At 34.1% G+C, this 21,206-nt stretch overlaps 1 protein-coding gene across 6 annotated transcripts in view; it reads right to left on the bottom strand.

Annotated features, from left to right (window-relative positions):
- TLL1 (tolloid like 1) overlaps window positions 1-21,206 on the bottom strand; it is a 215,085-nt gene that overhangs the window by 49,975 nt on the left and 143,904 nt on the right. For all 6 annotated transcript variants that reach the window (XM_035726294.1, XM_027599787.2, XM_027599785.2 and 3 more), the window contains 3 exons: window positions 7,495-7,597; window positions 5,311-5,427; window positions 3,998-4,143 (listed from right to left, as the gene is read on the bottom strand). In XM_035726294.1, the coding sequence (XP_035582187.1) occupies window positions 3,998-4,143; window positions 5,311-5,427; window positions 7,495-7,597 (366 nt within the window). The remainder of the gene's footprint in view (window positions 1-3,997; window positions 4,144-5,310; window positions 5,428-7,494; window positions 7,598-21,206) is intronic.

Genomic DNA, 21,206 nt, shown 5'->3' with positions numbered 1-21,206 from the left:
AACATAGAGAATAAAACAGTTACAAAAATAGAAACAGTTTTTGAATAAAGGCAAAGACTGATATCAATGAATAAAAACTTTTTTAAGTCAGACAAAACCACAAAATGCTGAGAAGTGGTGAGGACTTTTTTTTTAATTATACATATTCAAAATAAAATGTAAAAGCTAAAGATTAAAAATATGTAAATAAAAATAAATTGATATAAACATATACAAATCAACTAAATGAAAAAAATCACTTAATGACCACTAGAACAAATTAAAAATACATACACAGTTGATTCTCAATATTCATGGTAGTTAAGTTCTATAAAGTTGCTGAAAACACTGAATTAGTAAATACTGATTCATTGCTTCTGGGAAAATAGAGGATTAGGTTCTTGTGAGCTTCTGATCACAAATCTTTTGTCAACCAATCAATACATAACCTTGTTTCATGTGTGTTTCTGTTTAAAGACACCTTAATATATGTTGCCAATTCATTAATACAACTCACAGCCAACTGCATTATAACGCATGCCTGAACAATGTTTATTTAACACATACATTTTCTCCATAAGGCACGTTCACATCATAGCTGGGGATGTGAATGTCAGATGACTCAAATATTTTGCAGTTCTGTGCATGTCCATGAATGACCCAGAAAGAGCAATGAGTATTGATTTGGAGGTTAAAAATAAATTTTAGTTCGTATGTAAGTTTGCGGATACAGAATCTATGTATAAAGAATATTGATTATACCTGGATTTTGATGCTGGTTTAGTGCTTGCTTATATGATACTAGGTTAATGGCATAAGTTCATTTCCCTTATCTAGAAGATTTAGATGATACATTAGAACATCTCTAAATTCCTTGTCACGTCTGAATTTCTTAGAGCTGAGGATCTATCTAAATTGAGCCATAGGGCACATCAGGTCCTACATAATCTAAACTTTTCTTAGCTATCTAGGCTTGTTTCCTTTTGCATAGAAATTTATGTATCTTTGATAAAGGAAGGATATGTTAATGTCTACTCACCAATCATCATGCACTCTCACACTCCCTTACCTATAATCCATCCATTCTTTCATTCCCCCCATCATCATGTATTAATCATGCATCTAGTGGTGTTGGAAATATGGTGATCAACAAGATAGGTTAAGATCCTTACCCTTCGGTGGTGATCATTTTTAGTGAGACAGCAACCATGTAAATTAACAGATCCATAACATAAATTCCAGTAGTGATAAGTGCAATAAATTAAAACAGAATAATGGTTTGTAGACAATTGTAGGTAAGAATATATTTAAAATAGAGTTACCAGGCAAGGATTTTTAAGGAGGCAATGGTGAAGCAGAGATCCAGATGAAATGAGAGGAATAGAAGCATACATTTAGAGGTAGAAGAGCATCAGTGACAAATGCTGTATAATCGAGTAAACTTGGTATTTCCAAGGAAGGGAAAAAAGACCAAAGAGATTAGCTCAGAGGGTGTGAGAAGGAGCTTGGGACCAGGCGTGGGTTGCCTTGGTCCCGGATCACTGAGTCTGGGCTTTATTTTAGGTGTGATAGAAAATCCCTGAAAGAATTTTTTTTAAGATGTATTTATTTATTTGACCCAGCCACCCCATTATTTGAGAGAGAGAGAGAGAGAGAACACATAAGTACGGGGAGGCTCAAAGGGAGAAAGAGAGAGGGATAGAGAGAATTTCAAGCAGACTCTCTGCTGAGCACAGAGCCTGATGTGTGGCTCGATCTCACAACCCTGAGATCATGACCTGAGCCAAAATCAAGAGTTGGGCACCTAATCAACTGAGCCACGCAGGTGCTCCCCAACCCCAAAAGAATTTAAGCATCGTGTTATGATCTAACTTACATTGTAAAAGTATCCCTCTGGCTGCTGTGGGTCAGGATAGCAGGGCAAGAGTAGAGAGGTGACATTCTCACCAAGTTCCAAGAGAAGGAGCAACAATGGGAACAGAGTAGTGGCCAGAAAGTTGGGATAAAGTGGCCATGTATGGGGCATTATTGAAGACAAAGCAAATGAAATATGTTAACTGACTGGCCTCAGGGTTTAAGAGAAAAAGTGAAATCAGGGCTAGTTCTTGAGTAAATAGTGACATACTGAAATAGTAAATACTGAAATCTGGAAGACTGAAGAAGAGTGAGTTAGTGAGTAGGACAAGACAATCAAAGGTTTGGTTCTGGTCATCTGAAGATGAGAGACCTAGCAGACATTTAAATATGTCCAGTATATGAACAAAGGAGGAAGAAACATAAGGAAATACAGCAAGATGAAGAAAAGACAGGAACCTAGAGATAACAGTTAACATGTGCTGTCAGCCAAATATGGCATGACATTTCCCCAATCCCAAATCTCAATCACTTGCTCAATCAACAAATATTTATTAAGCAACTACTCTCTGTCAGGCATGGTTCTAAGGGCCTGAGATGTAAATCTTTCCTACCTGACTTTCACTATCCTATTTTTGAAGAATATCACTATAATATATTGGCATTAAAGAAAAAACTGCAAACCAACTAAGCCTTCTGCATCTCAGGAATTGTATCTCAGTTTTTAGATGCATGGAATTTAGTTTTAGATGCATTCTCTGACATCACTTATGTAATAGGAGAATTTCATAAAAAAATTGAATTATATATTGAAAGACAGTTCATCTCTTAATCATTTGGGCAACATCACAAAATACAAGTAATGTGGTCATTAGGTAGATAATTTTTCACCGAACCAGTTATTTTGGTCTAAATAGCAGGTGAATCCTATCCAGTTTTAGTTCACTGTTAGCAATAAGGTGATCTATTTGAATAATGTTTGCAATATTATTGATCCGGTAAAATAACAAAATTCAAACATGAATCAAATAATCTCAAGAACCAAGGTTTCCAAAAATGCAAAATGATCAGGAGCATATAACACAACATCATGATCATATAAGAGAAGACAATTTTTTCATGACAAAAGGCTGTATGTCTGGGAAATTAAATGGCACATGCAAAGGGGTGGAGATAAGTATATCACATGAAGGTGAGAGATTCTCTGGGCTTATGGGTAATGCCTGGATTCCCCTGATGTTTCTGCTGTGGGGACCGAGACACCAGCACACACATTGCACTCAGGAATGATATACCCTGGCACTGCCTTCTGATTGCTTGGACAGAGAATGAGCCTTCTAATCAATGAAGAAATAATCTCCAGTTATGGCATTTGGAGATGAACCTAACTACCACCATCTCATCATTCCTTCCCATTTCATCAGTGGGCTCTCAATTTCTAGACTGATTCTTCAATTTAAACATGCTGTGGAATTCACGACAAAGTCCTCCATCTCTTGGCTTCCAATCCCTAACTCGGTTCCCCCAGCCCCACTAAAATGACTCATTAGCCAGCTTGGTAGTTTTGGACCCAGACTTTGCTCCAGAATTCTGACTAACCTTTGGTTTATTGTGCCTTCATCTAATAATGTAATGTTGGTGCTGATCTCCTCCCTGATATATATTTTTGATGAAATCGAAAGCTAAAAACACTTAAATCTCTATTTCTGATATAAACAGTTTTCTGCATAATCATGAAAAGGAGAAAAATGGATTTTCTCCATAACAACAACAACAACAACAACATGATGGTCTACCTTTTAACCTCTTAGTTTAGAAGAGAAATAAAAGTTCTATTATTTAATGGACTCTTCAAGCAGTCTTGTGAAACAAGCCTGTGCCTTTCTCAAAAGAAACGATTGTCGGTACTTCAAACATTCTAATTCAAATAGCACAGATAATGTAAACTCACTTTAATCTTCTTGAAAATGTCTGCAACAAGAGGAAAGAAGAAGAAAAAAAAACCTCTTTCACTCTTGATGTTACATTTTATAGGCAATCCTTTGATTCTTTGCTGATTAAAAAGCTGATTCTCTGGTTCTTTGCTTATTTAATGAGGATCCCCTTAAATGGCACTGTCATTTATGGAGGATATGTTCCGTGAAGGGTGCCTGAAAGATTTTACCTCAAAGGCCTGAAAGGTCAATCCAACAAAGTAGTCTTCTGACACTGTTATTTTCCACACGCATTCCTTCATCGGTCTGTAGTCATCGGGATAATTAGGAGACTGAATCTGTCCTTCATTTTTACGTATCTCACCTCCGCAGATCGCTGAGGGTGAAAATACACAAATAAATAAACCTAGACCTGACATTTCATTTTCATTTTCTTCTGAGATACCATTTTAGCTCAGTGCCTGTAGCTGAGTACATAAAGACCAGCTATAAAAAATCAAAGTTGGCTGGTTATACTGCTATAAATATTTAGATGGTAAAAACCTAGTCAGTTAACTATAAATATTAGATAATAGCACGGGAATATATGATTTTTTTATCACGGTTTCTTCACATCTTTACAAAAAACAGTATTTTTTCTAACTTCTAAAAACCGTTTGAGATTTTGTAAATGTATTCTATGTGGTAGAATATTCTATCATATTCTATATGATTTCCTGAACTGGTTCTTACAGTCTTTTGAGCTCAGGTAAAATAGCTGATCAAGAGAGACGCTCCACAGAACTCTCTGGGCCTCTGGCAATGTGAGCTAGCATCATGTGCTCAACATCTGTGGCCCCATCCAAATAATCCCCTTGACGGCCATACAGCTAATCTCTACAACAAAATGCTTCCGTTTACTTAAAAGTTTAAGGGAAGCAGAAATCTCCTGTCTTCTAAATTACCTAAGCTCTTGTGCTAGCAGAGGCAGGCGCAAGAAGGGTCTCTTCTGCCCACAACCTGGCAAAAAAAAAAGGGGGGCGATTTTTAAAGCCAGGATACACAATGCCAGTTTGTTGTTTCAGAGAAGTATAGAACAAAGCAGCTAGTAAATTCTCCCTTGAATGCTGACTCCCTCACTTAGACAAAGCATGCTCCAGAAATGTGCACAAGTACTTTCTGTGCAGTTTCCTATAACAGAGAATTTCAGCAGTATAGGCACCAAATAAACACAAATTTAGTACAAAGAAAAAATCATAATTTCTTCATGACATTTTAATACTATCATGGAAACAATGGAAATTTAAGAGCTCTTGCGCCATTTCCACACGCCTCCCCCCCCACATCCCTACATACATTTATATGTTACTATGTCACTGGTACCAGGAAAGAGGCTCTTCTTGCAATTTAACTTTACCAAGTACTTTTGTGAATATTATAACACAGATTTAGAAGACTTCATAATTAAATGTGGTTACAATATCATTCTAATGAAATTGAGAGAAAGGACTTTTCAGCTAAGAGACTTAAGGGGAAGTAATCTCTAAAACTGAATGGGACTTGCCTTCATAGACAGCTGCAAAGCCTTTTCCCACCCAGTTACTGCTGCTACGAAACTCAATCCACATTCTGCTGTCTGTAGAGGTAAGAACTTCAGGCAACTTGTCCCCACAGAATCTACCTAAAAAAAATAAAAGAATAAAGAGAGACTCCTAAATATGACTCTATATTCTAATTGCTTTCCACACTAGCCACAAATTATATATATAAAACCCGATTTGGTTCCTATACTCTATCTGGAGTAACAAGAGCTATAAGTACGCCTAGTATTTACTTAACATAGGTGGATAAATAAAAGAATGTCTTCGTATCTATTTATAAAATATTGGAACATACCATTCTCAGATTAACAGACTGACATCAATATCATTGTCTATAGAATTAAGAAACAGCTAGTGCTAAAGACATATTTGTAAAAGGTCACATGATACATCAAGGTAGGGAATATTCTTTCATAGAGAACAGAAAAAAGTACAAGTGATCCTGAGAAATTGGCTCCAATTATCAGACCGGTCCTTGCAGAGAAGTAGCTTGGTTAGGGATGTGTCTCAGCCCAAAGAGGAGTTCTTTGTCCTGTAGGGTTTGACTATGACCCACCAGGGAGACTCACATGCTGCTCTGGGGGTCTTATAGTACTGCATACATTCCATCCCATGTACAAAGTCATAATCTGCAGTGCAGTCGGTCAACCTCCCATAAATATATATTGGCTAACTGTGTGTCTTCACTGTGCTTTAAATTTCCATATATGAGAAAATGGCTAAATCTGGCAATCCACATGAAATAATTTTACCAACAATAATACATTGCCATCCATTTCTGCATGCCCCTGGCAGTGCTATCATACGTAGCTTCAGTATATGAAAAATAGTAGTCGACTTAAAACAAATTCATACTAACAGTCAACAGGTGAAGAACTGTCTTCCTAAATGGCAAAGTAAATTAAGGGCATGCAAAAGAGAGCAATGTTTCTTAAACTGCAATGTGCATATGAAATGCCAGGGAGTCTGTTAAAATACAGTCTCTAATTCAGAAAGTATGGAATGGAGCCTGGATTTCTACGCCTCTAACAAGTGATCCTGATGCTGCCTGTCTGACAGGTACACTTCAAGGGACAGGTCTCAGGGGAAGTAATGGGGAAAATTTTCCACATGAAAACGATGACCAGACTGAACCAGTCTGTTGGCCCACTATACACCAAAGCATGTAACGCTGCTGGTGTTCTAAAAGAAATGTGCTCCACTATTTAGCTTTAGATTTGGTTCTTCAATATGAATTTAATGAAATGTTTTCTTTGGAACACACACACATATATTACAGATTGCTTCACCTAGGCTAAGAAATGCAGTGTTCAAGACAATGTTTTCTTCAACCTGACTTATCACATTCGCTCAATTTTATTTTTTTTTCTTATTTTTAAACATCTCTATATGTCTTGGACCTAAGACTTTTAATACAACAGTATACATTCAGTGGGTTTTGGATGTTAAGATAAAAAGAACTGTAAGGCACATAAGCACAGCTGAGCAAAGCTACCTCTAAAAATAAAGGAAAAGTTGCCATTTCAAAAAAAATCAATATTGAAGTAGATGCTTATATGCTCACAACAGCTCTCACCTTTAAGTAAAACAGAGGGCAACAGTAAAGTGCCTCATGCAAGTCAATGGCGTGGTCTGTGGTTAAACGTTGGCAGCAGACTTTTGTGAGCACCAAATCTGAGCTACAATTTATGACACAAAGTACAAATGCCTCTTCTCAGCCACAAAAACTCTCTGAGAAGCACAACCGTGACATCCACAGTGAGAGCTAACATGGGTGGCAGAAGAAATCAGCTACCAAACATGGACCTAGTGGCTCACATTCTACTCCTTTAGCCAACAAAACAAAACACGACATGCGCACCCACATCATTTATCTGGTTTTCTCATTAAAGCGATGATTTATCAAATTAAAAATATATTTGGAGGCTATTCTCAATCATTCAGATCCAAGTATTTCCTCATAATTTAAGCTAGTTTAAAATCAATCTCTCTATTTATCTGTCCGTATTTTGCTGTGGTTGAAAAGAGTATAATAAAAATTAAGATGTGGGCCACATACATTTTGAAGTCCAAGATGACTCTTAAAAGAATCTACTTCCAAGGACAAACTATATGCATGACCACAGAGGAGGTAAAGAGTCTCTTACCAAGGAGAGGTGATTTCCTCCAGTACCCATCTCTCACTTCAATGTAGTCATACCAGCACAAACTGCTTTTGTATAGGTCCATTGTGGTAAAATTTAAAACAATCTGCAAATTGGAGCAAAATGACACAAAAAGTAAAATGACTGTAACTGCACACAGTAATTTGATTCCTGGAGATAAGGAACCCAGGACTACCATGAATACAGATTCATAGCTAATTCTTTTTTTTTTTTCTGTTAGTATTCCCTTAATATTTTTTCTTAGCAAACACCTGAAAAAAAGAAAATATCTTCTCGTTCTCATTAATGTTTGACAATATAAGAGCACTATGTCAGGAGTTAAAAGTAAACATTTTAATAATTAAAGCAAAGTTTCAATAAAGTAATTGAAATAATTGTGAAACAAACAGAAATCTTTATTCAAAGAGTTTATTTTGAATTTTTTAAGGTAAACAGGACTTAAACCATGAGAAATTCTGATTTTGCCATGAATGTCTTCTTTTTAATAATTTATTTCAAAGACAACCAGACATGTATAATTATATTAAAAATTACCACCATGTGCCATATTCCAAGAACATAATATCATTGTGTATGTTGAAATGTTTTAAATACAGTTCTAAAATTTGAATTTATCCATGTAACTATAATCAAAGACAGATGTCACTATGCTTTTCTAGATCCAAGAATATATACTCAAGGACCTCTCAAGTTATAAGATCTTACACATGACCCCTTATTCTGTACTTTGTTTTGAAATGATGCTGCTCTTTGTTAAGATAATTCAAATAATTCAAGAACTCTAGGAAAGACAATTTTCTTACTGCTTTACAAAAAGACTTTATTTTTCAAATAATTAACTCTTTTTCTACTTGATTACACCAAAAGTAGAGCCAAACTAGAATGAGAAATATACTTATCTGAAGTAAAATTCATTTGGAAAATAGTTTTTTTAATATTCAAAAACTTATTCTGCTTAAAATACCTAAGATGCTTAAGGTGTGAGGTGAACCTTTTTTTACTCTGCAAGCTGCAATGGACTTTGGCCCAAAGCAACAAATTATGAGTATTTAAATAAACGCTTCTAATATAAAACTGTAGATTGTAACAATATTTAAAGAATCCTTTGGTAACAATATAAAAACCTGAATTTATATTTAAGAGAACTCTCAAGCTCAAGAACTGAGTAAAATATATATATAATCTATCAAGACTGAATCCATATTCCAGAAAAGTGCTACCATTTTTGTGTGGAAAACATATGCTTCTCCCCTTTCTTGAACTCAATACTTAACAGAACCATGAGTACTAATTAGGGTAAATCAATCCTTAACTAGCTTACTTCTTATGAGAATGAAGATACAACATAACAATAAATATTCCTCTTGGCGTCTTGCATCTCAGTAATGACAATGGTCATCAGTGGAACTGTACACCAAAGCTGGTTATAATTGTCCGTGTAAATAATTATTTTATAGAGATAGAAACTAAGACTTTATCGAACTATAATGAAAGTCAACTGTACTTTATAATGGTATTAACATTTTGCCATTAAATTCAACCTTTTCCAGTTTCTTTAAACATGTGTTTTCTTGATTCCAAAGAGATGAAATCTACCAAGGATGTGAAAATAGAGGCACACTTGTTTTGTTTTGTGTTTTAATGTAATACAATCTATGTAGCATAACTTGGTTTTGTTTAATAAAATTGTTGGGGTGCCTGGGTGGTGCAGTTGGTTGAGCTTCCAACTCTTGGATTTGGCTTAGGTCATGCTCTCAGGGTCATGAGATCAAGCCCTGCATTGGGCTCCCCACTCGGTGTGGAGCCTGCTTGAGATTCTCTCTCCCTCTCCCTCTGCCACTCCCACTCATGCTCCCTCTCTTTCTCTCAAGTAAATAAATAAATCTTAAAAAAATAAAATTAAATTTTTCATTTATTTCTGTCTACCTTAGTTATAGTTTCTCTTTCCCCTTTCTTTTTCTTTTCCTTCAGCCTAATTTTATCATTCCAAATATTCTCAAAAATGTTTACAAAAATTTCCACAATATCCATTTTTTTCCTGTCCTTTGCAGTAATTCTCAACACCTGATTATCAAAATGCATAGTTTCTAAACAATTTTTCTGAAGTTCCCAATATGTTTTCTCTTCCATCTTTGAATACCAATGTAATATTAGGTTATTCTTACAACATCATTGGGAAATAATTTCTATATTTTCTCCTTAACTTTGTATTTACTTTAAGCCTGTTTAAATGGGGAAGACCACCACTGCCTGACTGATCTTAGGTTTCTTTTCTTTTTTTTGAACAATTTTATTTATTTGACAGAGAGAGACAGTGAGCAAGGGAACACAAGCAGGGGGAGTGGAGGAGGGAGAAGCAGGCTTCCCACAGAGCAGGGAGCCCGATGTGGGGCTCGATGTGGGGCTTGATGTGGGGCTCGATCCCAGGACCCTGAGATCATGACCTGAGCCAAAGGCAGATGCTTAATGACTGAGCCACCCAGGCACCCCTGATCTTAGGTTTCATTCTGCATTTGTATTCTCTCTTAGCAACCACCAGGAATTCGAATATGTATGATCATACAAGAACTCAGTTATTATAGCAGAGATGGCATAACTAGAATTTAGACACAAATGGTAGACCCCAAGGCTCATTTTGTGGCTTCCCTCTTGGATTTAAAGGTGAGTTTCATAATGGTGTGCAAATAGTTTCACTTCCTCTTCTATGAGGGAAAAAAATCAAGCTAAATTGGAAGTATGTATATCATCAAATTGTATTTAAAATTAAAACAATGTGGTTGGAATGCTAACAAGTAGTTAATATTTGAAGTTTGGAACATACACACACAAACACACTCACACACACAGTTGGAAGGCGGATAACTCTAAACAGAAAAGTTTCCTATCTTGTTTTTAATCTTCTATTTTAAACGCCAAGCACCGTGGAGGAACAAAACTGGCCTACTTTAATATAAAACACAGAGTCCTTTAGAAGCAGAAAATGTAATAAAGATAGGTTTTCTAAAATCAAATCTTAGGGCTCTGACACAGAAGTAAAATGTTGGCCTTTGACTAAGGTTGCTAGCAGAATCAACTTGAATTACAAATCAAAAGCACTTGGAAAATATTTGGTTGTCTTAAATTATGCTATTTTGTGTAAATACGTTGCATCTTTTTAAAAGAATGATGAAAACTAACTGGCACAATTATATAAATGTTTATTTCTTATGGTAAGTATCAATTTACCATTATCAATTTAAAATTAATCATGGCTCCCTTGGAACATGAGATTGAAGGAGATACAAGGAACAATTCTAGGATTTCCTGTGATCTGTTATGAGTCTTAGTTGCTATTCTGCAAAGTTAAATTGATACAATTGCTGTGGAGTTTGCTTAGTAAAACTTTGTTACATAGTACTGCAGAGTGCCACAAAGTACGTAATCTGGAAGAAAGGCAGACCAACAGTCAAGGGACTGGATGTCTGCAAATCTCCATTGAAAAATATAACCAAGAAACTATTGCCAGCACAATTAAGACATTACTGACTACCTAAACTAATTCGATGAGCACCACAGAAAGACCAACTAGAATTGGTCTTACAGTGCTGAGGATGGGGAAGACAAATCTTCAATTAGACTGATATTATTAAGTGGCTCTTTAGAAAGAGATACTAGAATCAAAAGCAGTAAAATAAAATAGATTTCTGGGCTCCAGCCAAAAGAAGTTTGGACAAGTCTAATAATCTCTAGGGAGACTACAGTTTTCTTCTCAGGAATAAGACTAGAGGTGAGAAGGTCAGTAAATTATATTCTATGGGTCAAATCCAGCCTTACAACCAGTTTTTGTAAGGAAAGTTTTGTTGGACCCATTCCTCTACATATTGCCTATGATTGCTTTTGCAATACAATAGAACTGAACATTTGAAACAAACTATCCCCGGCAAAGCCAAAAGTATTTACTGTATATCCTTTCCAGAAAAAAATTGCCAACTCATGGAATAATTGATCACTAAGCTTTTGTTCACCTCCGAATTGTATCCTGCTAAAGGAAAAAATTTACATCTTTTCCTACAACTAGAAGCTATTTATGATTGGGAATAGAAAGCCTGGTTTAAGTTCTAGCTTCTCGGATTTCTAGTTTACTTAAACTTTCTTAGTTGGAATGTATTTCCTTATGTCAGATCCCTGGAGGCCATAATATCAAGCTGATCTCAGCAGAGTTAAATCAGAAGGATTTAATTGGAAAATGTTAGAAAACCACTAAGGTAATCAGAAAGCATTGTTAAGATTCTCATGTATTACTGTTTTCATGGTACATATTCAGGCGTCCCTCACAACATAAATCCTGAAGACAGTTATGAAAGAAATAAAAGTATTAACCTAATTTACTTAATCCAACTATGCTGGGAACATAAAAACATCAGCCTAATTTTAAGGTTTCACAGGAAAATCAACATGTTAAAGTAAGGGATTCTTACTTCAAAATCTAAAGAATAGACAGGAGAACCTGGACCTCGGTTCAAGTCCCTGCCTTACAATAAACGAGTTGTATGACTCAGGTGGATCCCTAATTCCATCAGGGATTTATTATATGACAGGTGAAAAACAAGAATTGGATTATGCTATAAGAGTAATTTCTCTGCTTAAAATTATATGATAACACCTGGATTTTGAAATTTTGGTGTGTCATCACCAACTACTCACAGGAACATTTTTCATACCTTCTTTTCCTTAATCCCCACTCCACCCCTATACCTGATCAATTCCAACTTCTGTAGTTCCCCTAAAAATGTTCTCCTTCCATTTTCGCTGACCATGCTCTCCATACCTCTTTGAAATAACTGCCATCGTTTCCGAAGCTGTACTTTGTGGGTTTTTTTTAATTATTTTTATTTATTTGTCAGAGAGAGAGAGCACAGGTGGCAGGCAGAGTGGCAGGCAGAGGGAGAAGCAAACTCCCTGGTGAGCAGGGAGCCTGATGCAGGGCTCGATCCCAGGACCCTGGGATCATGACCTGAGCCCAAGGCAGACACTTACTGACTGAGCCACCCAGGCATCTCTCACAAGCTGTTCTTTGGTTTTCAGTTTCACTCATCTCTAATTCATCCTATCCTGTATGGCCACTTTAATCCCATGAAAGTTGGGCACCGGTGGCTTCACACCAAACTCCATGTAAATTTCTCATCCTAGGGATCATGACTCTAGGGTCATAGCCCACCTCTGCTGCTTCATCTTTCACTACCTCAAACAGAACGTTCATCCTACCCATCCCTGACTTCTTGCTGGTGTGCCCTGAAAAAGTACCCCCAGTTTCAGCACTCCTTTAGTCAAAGTGTATGTCATTATTCCTGGGACACGACTCTCCCCTTTCCTGTTTCTGGAATCTCTTCACACCTTTCAAAGTCTTGATCAAAGGCTTAGATCTCCCAACAAGATCTGAGCTCTCCTACCTCAGCAATTCCATCTTGCTTTCTTCAGTGATTTCTCAGAGTTTGGCTATTGTATTACTGGGCCTTGCTCTTGCTATGTTTATAAGTTCTTGAGAGCAAAGATTTCTTTCACACGCCAGCAGATACTATATTTTGAATTGACCCCATATGTGTAAAGCACAGATGAGTGATTAAAAAGATATTTTTGCAAAATGAAAGCAGGCAAATGATAGCTCCTAACTGGGTTATACAGGAAAAGAAAAAAAAATTAACTCTATTGAAGACAAAAGCAATCTGCCCTTGTTAAAAGGTCAATCAGTTCTAAAAGATGAAAGAATCAATAGTGCATAATTCTATCAGCTCAACAGAGCTCCATTCTCAGCTGCACATTCTGGACTGTTACCAGCAAGCACCGTGCAACATCAAGAACAGTCTTAGATTGGACAGGACTCTGTTTTTACCTTGGAAAGTCTAATTCTAAAAAGACATACATGTAAAATGACAATCTTACTTCTTTTTCATTGTGGTAAAATAAATATGCACATAAAACTTACCAATTTAATCCCTTTTAAGTGCACAGTTTTATGGTGAAAGTACATTTACACTGTTGTACAATAATAAACTTATTTTTTAAAAAGAATATTCTTCCTATATAAAATAATACACGCTTATTGTAGAAAATTAAAGGAAGAAGAAATAAAACTTATCTGTAAACCCACCAGAGAGAAATAAGCATTGTTTTAGTATATACTCTTCCATAATTTCGTCTCTAACATATGTAATTTAAAAATTAGATCTTTTCATGCCTATGATTTTTAACCTGCTTATTAAATTTCCCAATATATTAAAAACATTTTCTCAAATCAATGCTATTTTTGGTTTTCTAAATTTAATTTGTTTCCAATTTTTCATTATTATATATAACTATCTCTGCACAGACTCAAATAATTTCTCTAAAATAAATCTCTGGGCTAAAGTGCAAGTGCATTTTTCAAAATATGATAAAGATTACTAAAGTCCTTCAGAAAAGATATTTCCACTTTTATTTTCAGAAGCTTTGTACCCTTATTATCATTTGATATTATTCTATTCCATCTTTGTGGGTAAAATACAACACATCATTGTTGATTCAAAAAGCACTTCTTTGATAAAGACTGAAAGTAAACAATTTCTATATTAATTATATATCTATTCGTACAGATCAATAAATGTTCTGCTTTCTTAGTCATTTTCTAATGTGGTGTTAATCTTTATTTGTTAATTTAAAACAGCTCTTTATATATGCATACCAATGTCCTCTCATCTCATTTTGATTTTTATTTGTGATTTTGTATTGTTAATGTAATTATTCTAATAAATTATTTTGCATTTTGTTATTTTCGATTTAGGTACCCAACATATCTTTTCCAGAAAATAAACACCAAATCATTTGTTTTCCTCAGAAAAATACGAAATAAAGGTTTAGTTTTTGTGCAAATACATAAAAATGATTTATTATTTATTGAAAAACTCTTCCCCAACTTATTTATTTTATAGGGGTGCCTGGATGGCTCAGAGATTAAGCATCCAACTCTCAATTTCGGCTCAGGTCATGCTCTTAGGTCATGAGATCAAGCCCCACAGCAGGCTCTGCCCTGGGCATGGAGTCTGCTTGAGATTCTCTCTCTCTCTCCCTCTCCCCTGCCCCTCCCCCACTCATCTCTCTCTCTCTCTCTCTCTCTCTCTCTGACAGAAAGAAAGAAAGAAAGAAAGAAAGAAAGAAAGAAAGAAAGAAAGAAAGAAAGGAAAAGAAAGAAAGAAAGAAAGAAAGAAAGAAAGAAAGAAAGAAAGAAAGAAAGAAAGAAAGAAAGGAAGGAAGGAAGAAAGGAAGGAAGAAAGGAAGGAAGAAAGGAAGAAAGAAAAAGAAAGAAAGAAAGAGAAAGAAAGAAAGAAAGAAAGAAAGAAAGAAAGAAAGAAAGAAAGAAAGAAAGAAAGTTCATATTTATAAACAAATATATGACAAAAGTCTTTAAGCCCTCAGGGCATAATTCTGGTCTTTTTGGTTTGTTCCATTGATTCAGAAGCCTATTTTGACATACCACAGAATATGAATTACTGAAGCAGCTTAATGTTTTTCTATTATCTTACAGTGCAATCCACTTTCCTTCATTAATTATTTTCTAATTTGCCTTGGTTATTCCAACCCTTGTTATTTTATAAATAACCTCTGGAAAAATTGGGTCTGGGTATAAAACAAAAATCTATTGGAAATTTATTGGATTTACTTTAAAACTATACGTTAATTTAGGAAAAACTGACAATTTATAATACATCCTGACATATGATATGTTACATTCTGCTACATATGTTATTGTGTTTTAGTTCCACAACGAAGTCTTCAGTTTTCTAAAATCTATTACATCTTAATATATTTGTTTTTATTTGATCAACTTAAGTGTAATTTTTTAGTTCATTCTTCTGAATTTTTGAAAAGAAAAAACATATTCTCTATTACTAAAGAAAAATGTAATGATTAGCTCTGCCAAATGCAAGGTCTGTAGTGCTAGGCAGGTTACTCAATCTTTTCTTAAGTTCAATTTCTTCACATATAAAACAGATAATTATAATCCTAAACTCAATGGAGTGTGAGCAGTTTAACACAGTGCCTGGCATAGTAAATACTCAATATTAATTTCTTATATTTATTGAATTGAAAAAAGTCCTCCTAGTCCTAATTCATCAGGTTATCATTAAATATACATACTGAATTCTAGTGTTACTAGCATTTATGAAATTTTTAGACAGATTGTTTCCATTTTGATACTATTATTTGACAAAATAACAAATTTTATAATATTCAACTACCCTCATAATGCTGAACTAAAACATTCAGTTTTATAAATTATATAGCTTGCTTTCATTTGATTAAATTTATATAACATCCATGTGTTTATATTCATATGTAAGGCACTTGATAATTTTTTCATGTGTGTTGTGTAATGTTATGTTTATCAGAATTTTACTTCTTTTAGTAAAATAAATGAAGATAGAGAAAAAAATGAAGAGACTACACATTGTTATGCAATGCACTTGAAATACATTTTATTACATGGGAGAAATCTGAGATTTTAGAATTTGAAAAAACTGCCTTGAGAAATCATCTGCAAGCAGCATCATTTTATAATAACTTCTGTAAACTTATTTTATATGGTTATAACTTATTTAATTTTTAGTGTTCATTAAATAACTTTTGATATTTTCAATTTCCAGGATTCTACATTAAGAAATACTTCAAGTGAAAGTATTTCTTCAATTTTGATTTTTAACAAAGTTAAATATATAGCCATTTATATACAGTAAATTACATTATTATGAATTCAAGTAAAAAAATTCACATTTTCAAACAGAAAAAATACTAGCAAAATATGTTAATTAAAAAAAATAACCTAAAGTATAAACTATAGGCAGGACAAAATGAGCCTTAATGGAAATCTGAGATGTGAGAAGAAATAATGATTAAAAATATTTGGTGAGGGCTCCTGGGTGGCTCAGTTGGTTAAGCAACTGTCTTCGGCTCAGGTCATGATCCTGGAGTCCCAGGATCGAGTCCCACATCGGGCTCCCTGCTCAGCAGGGAGTCTGCTTCTCCCTCTGACCCTCTTCCCTCTTGTGCTCACTATCTCTCATTCTCTCTCTCTCAAATAAATAAATAAAACCTTGAAAAAAATAAAAAATAAAAAAATAAAAATATTTGGTGAACCTTCAAACAAATGCTGTTGGGAAAGGAGACCCATGTACAAGCAAATGAAGTCAGACCTTTATCTTAAGCCATATACAAAAATTAATTCAGCAATCAATTAAAGACCTAAATGTAAAACCAAAGCTATAAAACTAGAAGAAAGCAGAGAGGAAAAGCTTCATGATATTGGAACTGGCAATGATTTCTTGGATATGGCACAAAAGCACAGGCAAAAAAAAGCAAAAATAGTTATGTGGTACTACATCAAACTAAAAAGCTTTTGCAAAGCAAACAATCAGCAGAGTAAAAAGGCAACTACAAAAAAGAAGAAAATATTTGCAAATCATATATCTCATGAGAGGTTAATAGCCATAATATGTAAAGAACTCCTATAGCTCCACAAGAAAAAATAAAATAATCCAACTAAAAAATGGTCAAGACACTTAAAGATACATTTCTTCAAAGATGATATACAAGTGCCAAGACTCCTATCAACATCACTAATCATCAGAGAAATGCAGATCAAATCCACAATGAGATATCACCTCTCACCCATTAGGATGACAACTATCAAAACAACAACAACAACAACAACAAACACCAAAATACTACATATTGGTGAAGATGTGGGGAATTTGGAACGCTTCAACATTGCTGGTGGGATTGTAAAATAATGCAACCACTATGGAAAGCAATATGGAAGTTCTTCAAAAAATTAAAAACAGAACTACCAAAGTATCCAGCAATCCCACTTCTTCAGAGTATGCATCCACAGGAATTCAAAGGACTGTCTTGAAGAGATATTTTCCTGCTCATGTTTGTAGTAGCACTATTCACAACAGCCAGAAGGTGGAAGCAACTCAAACGTCTATCAAAGGATGAATGGATAAACAAATGTGGTCTATACATACAATGGAATGTCATTCAGCCTTAAAAAGAAGAAAATCCTGTCACATGCTAAAACATGGTTAAACCTTGAGACCATTACGCTAAATGAAATAAACCAGTCACGAGATAACAAATGCTGTATGCTTCCACTTATGTGAGGTATCGAAAGTAAATTCATAGAAACAGAAAGTACAATGGTGGTTCCCAGGGCCAAGGGGGAGGAAAAATGGACATGAATGGGTATGGAGTTTGTTTTGCAAAATGGAAAAGTTCTGGAGATCTGTTCCATAACAGTGTGAATGTACTTAACACCATTGAAATGTACACTTAAAAATGGTTAAGACAGTAAATTGTACATGTTTTTTACCACAATAAAAAAAAATTGGTAAATATCTATGTATACCTTAACAAATGTTAAGTGCAAAAAACAATAATAATATCTTATTTGTGTCAGGATGAAACAAACTTGAAGAAATATACTAAACAACAGCATATAAAATGAAGATAACATGCATTGTAATCTTTTTTTTAGAATCTTTTTATGGTTTTGGGAGAAGGATAAGGACACCACTTAAATATGACTCCATTAAAAAGGCTGGTAGAGGCGCCTGGGTGGCTCAGTTGGTTAAGCGACTGCCTTCGGCTCAGGTCCATGATCCTGGAGTCCCGGGATCGAGTCCCACATCGGGCTCCCTGCTCAGCGGGGAGTCTGCTTCTCCCTCTGACCCTCTTCCCTCTCGTGCTTTCTATCTCTCATTCTCTCTCTCTAATAAATAAATAAAAAATAAAATCTTTAAAAAAAAAAAAAGCTGGTAGAAAAGGGGGTACCAAATAATAGAATATACATTTAAAACTTTCAAACCAATAAAGAGAAAATAAGTGAAATGAGGGAAAATGAAACCATAAATTCAATACATAAAAAGGCAAAAAAGTAGAACAAAAGAAACAAAGTGGGACATATAGAATGCAAACAAGAAATAATAATACCTCAGAAATCACAAAAAATGTAACTGTAATAAACACTAAAGACAAATTAACCACCATGAATTAAATAAAAAATAAAACCAAACTATTTGCTGTCTAAAAGGGACACACCTGGGACACAAGACCACAGAACAACTAAATGTCTAAAGCAAGATGAAGATATAACCAGGCAAATATATTAATAAAAAGAATGTGTAGCCTTATTAATATCAGAAAAAATAAAGTACCTAAATCACGACTAGAGATAAAGAAATACAGTATATAATAATAGTTTAATTATCAGAAAGATGTTATATTCTAAACATAATATATATATAATAATATAGAACAAAAATATTTTAAATATATTTAAATATAAATATATACAATATTTATTTTTAAAATAAAGAGAAACTAATAAATCCACCAAATAGTGACAAATATTAACATACCTTTCTATTTGATAAAGTAAAAAACAATAATTAGAGAATATATACACTTCACAATTTAAAAGACTAACGCATAGAGAACTTTGCACCCAGCTACTGCACAAAACACATTTTGTTTTCCTTTTTAAGATTTTATTTGTTTATTTAGAGAGAGAGTGGAGGCAGGGGCAGAGGGAGAAGGGAAAAGAGAATCCTAAGCAGGTTCCTTGCCCAGCACATGGAGCAGGACGTGGAGCTCGATCTCAAGACCCTGAGATCATGACCTGAGCCGAAATCAAGAGTCGGACATTTAACTGACTGAGCCACCCAGGTGTCCCAACTTTAAAGCAAAGATTATTCTTTATGAAGACTGGTCACTTCCAAGGTCATACTGCCAGCCTCAAAATATTTTAAAGACTGACATCTTACAGGGTACAGTCTCTCATCAGAAGTGACTAAAGGAGAAATTAACAAGAAAAGGATGATTGGGAAAAAAATGTATGTTTTCAAATAAGAAAATATATGTTACCAAAAAATATGTTGGTTGAGAAGAAATAATAAGAGACAAAGAAGATAATGAAAATTGAAAAATAGCAAAAATACTGTATGTCAAGCTGGTGAAATTCAGATAAAGCAGTTCTTAGAAGGAAATTTATAGCCTTAAATTTTGTATTAGAATTAATGAGTTAAACTGCCAACTAAAGAAGTAAAAAAGAACAACAGAATAAACCCAAATTTAAAACAAAAAGAAACTAATAAAGACACAACAATGAAAAATGAGCTAATGTTTTTCATTGACCACTTAATTCAATTTATTTGCTCATCATCATACATAATATTAAGAAAAATAATTTTAAAAGATGATAGATGTGTTGATTTCTTCCTATTTGTAACATCTTGGAAAATACAGTTTTATTGGTAATTAAACATATAAGAAAAGTGAATTAACTTTGAATACTGATGGTGTGGGTACTGCAATTGGATAGGAGGAACAATTTTTTTCCTGTATTATCTTGCTCTTTGTGGATTTTACTAATCTTGTTCAAAACTCTTCATATTCTATAATTTTAATTTCAAAATCACATATAGTTTTTATCAGCTTTTATATTTTGCTCTTCAGTACCTTTTTAAGAATGATTTTCATAAAATATTCTCATAAGCTTATTCAAAAATCCACACAGAAATTGATCAACACCTATAACTACCGTAAAAAGACTTTTAATTCTTAAATTAAAAATGACTGTATAAAGAATTATGTGTGCATTCATGTATTCCAAGTCAATTGAAACCTTTTTATGTTTCAAAAACCATTCATGTTACACAAATGTTTCAATCAGTTTTCATGTGGAATATTGTAACACACTAGACAGCTCCACACCCATGATTCTCTTAACATTCAATTATCAGGAATATTAAACTTTAACCTCAATTGCATTCTCACAAAAATTCTAAGTATATTTGAGTCATTCCAGATGAATTAGTCATAAGCAAAGAACAAAAACTATTTAAAAGTATCAAGAAAAAAAAAAGATTAGTATCAATACAGTCTTGGTCTTTCGGAAAGACTTTTAAGGTTAGCATTCAAGACAGAATCCAAAAGTTAACAGATTCATTCATTTCCTTCCTTAATAATTTTAAAATCTTGAACCAACAAACTAAATATGCTAAAGGGAATTTTCTTCCTTTTCAATCCTTATTATGTTTAATTCCATTTTCTTGCCTTAATGTGCCATGACTTCCACCAAAAAAAAAAAAAAAAAAAAAACTGGTATGGTAGAAAGAAATGTTTCAGAATTTTCCCAAGAATGATATTTGTAATAATTTTTGTCGATTTGCTTTCTAAGATTAAGAAGGTACCTATTCCCAGTTTGTTCAGGGCTTGTTGTTATTAAATCGGTAATAGATATTTTTTCTTGATTTAATTGAGATACACTTCTAATGGTGTTTGTGTCTACACACGTGCATGTATATGCATCTACCTTTGATTTGGTTTGGGGATTTTACATCCATATTCAAGTGTTAGCTTGGATTATACTTTTCCTTTTTTATACTGTCCTTGTCAGGATTTCTACCAAGGTTTTGCTAGCCATATAAATAGGAGAGTGGATCTTCCTTTTTATTCCCTGGGAGAGTTTATATAAGATTATGCTTATTTCTTATTTGAATGTTGGCTAGAACTCACAAATTAAGCCATCTGAACTTGGATTTTCATTGCTGAAAATTATCTAATAATCCAATTAAACAGTAGTTCATTTTCTTTAGTGGTTATAGGAGTAATTGAGTTTTTTT

Source organism: Zalophus californianus, chromosome 2, assembly GCF_009762305.2.
Source record: "Zalophus californianus isolate mZalCal1 chromosome 2, mZalCal1.pri.v2, whole genome shotgun sequence".
NCBI lineage: Eukaryota > Metazoa > Chordata > Mammalia > Carnivora > Otariidae > Zalophus > Zalophus californianus.
This window is presented reverse-complemented; position numbering and strand designations above follow the sequence as displayed.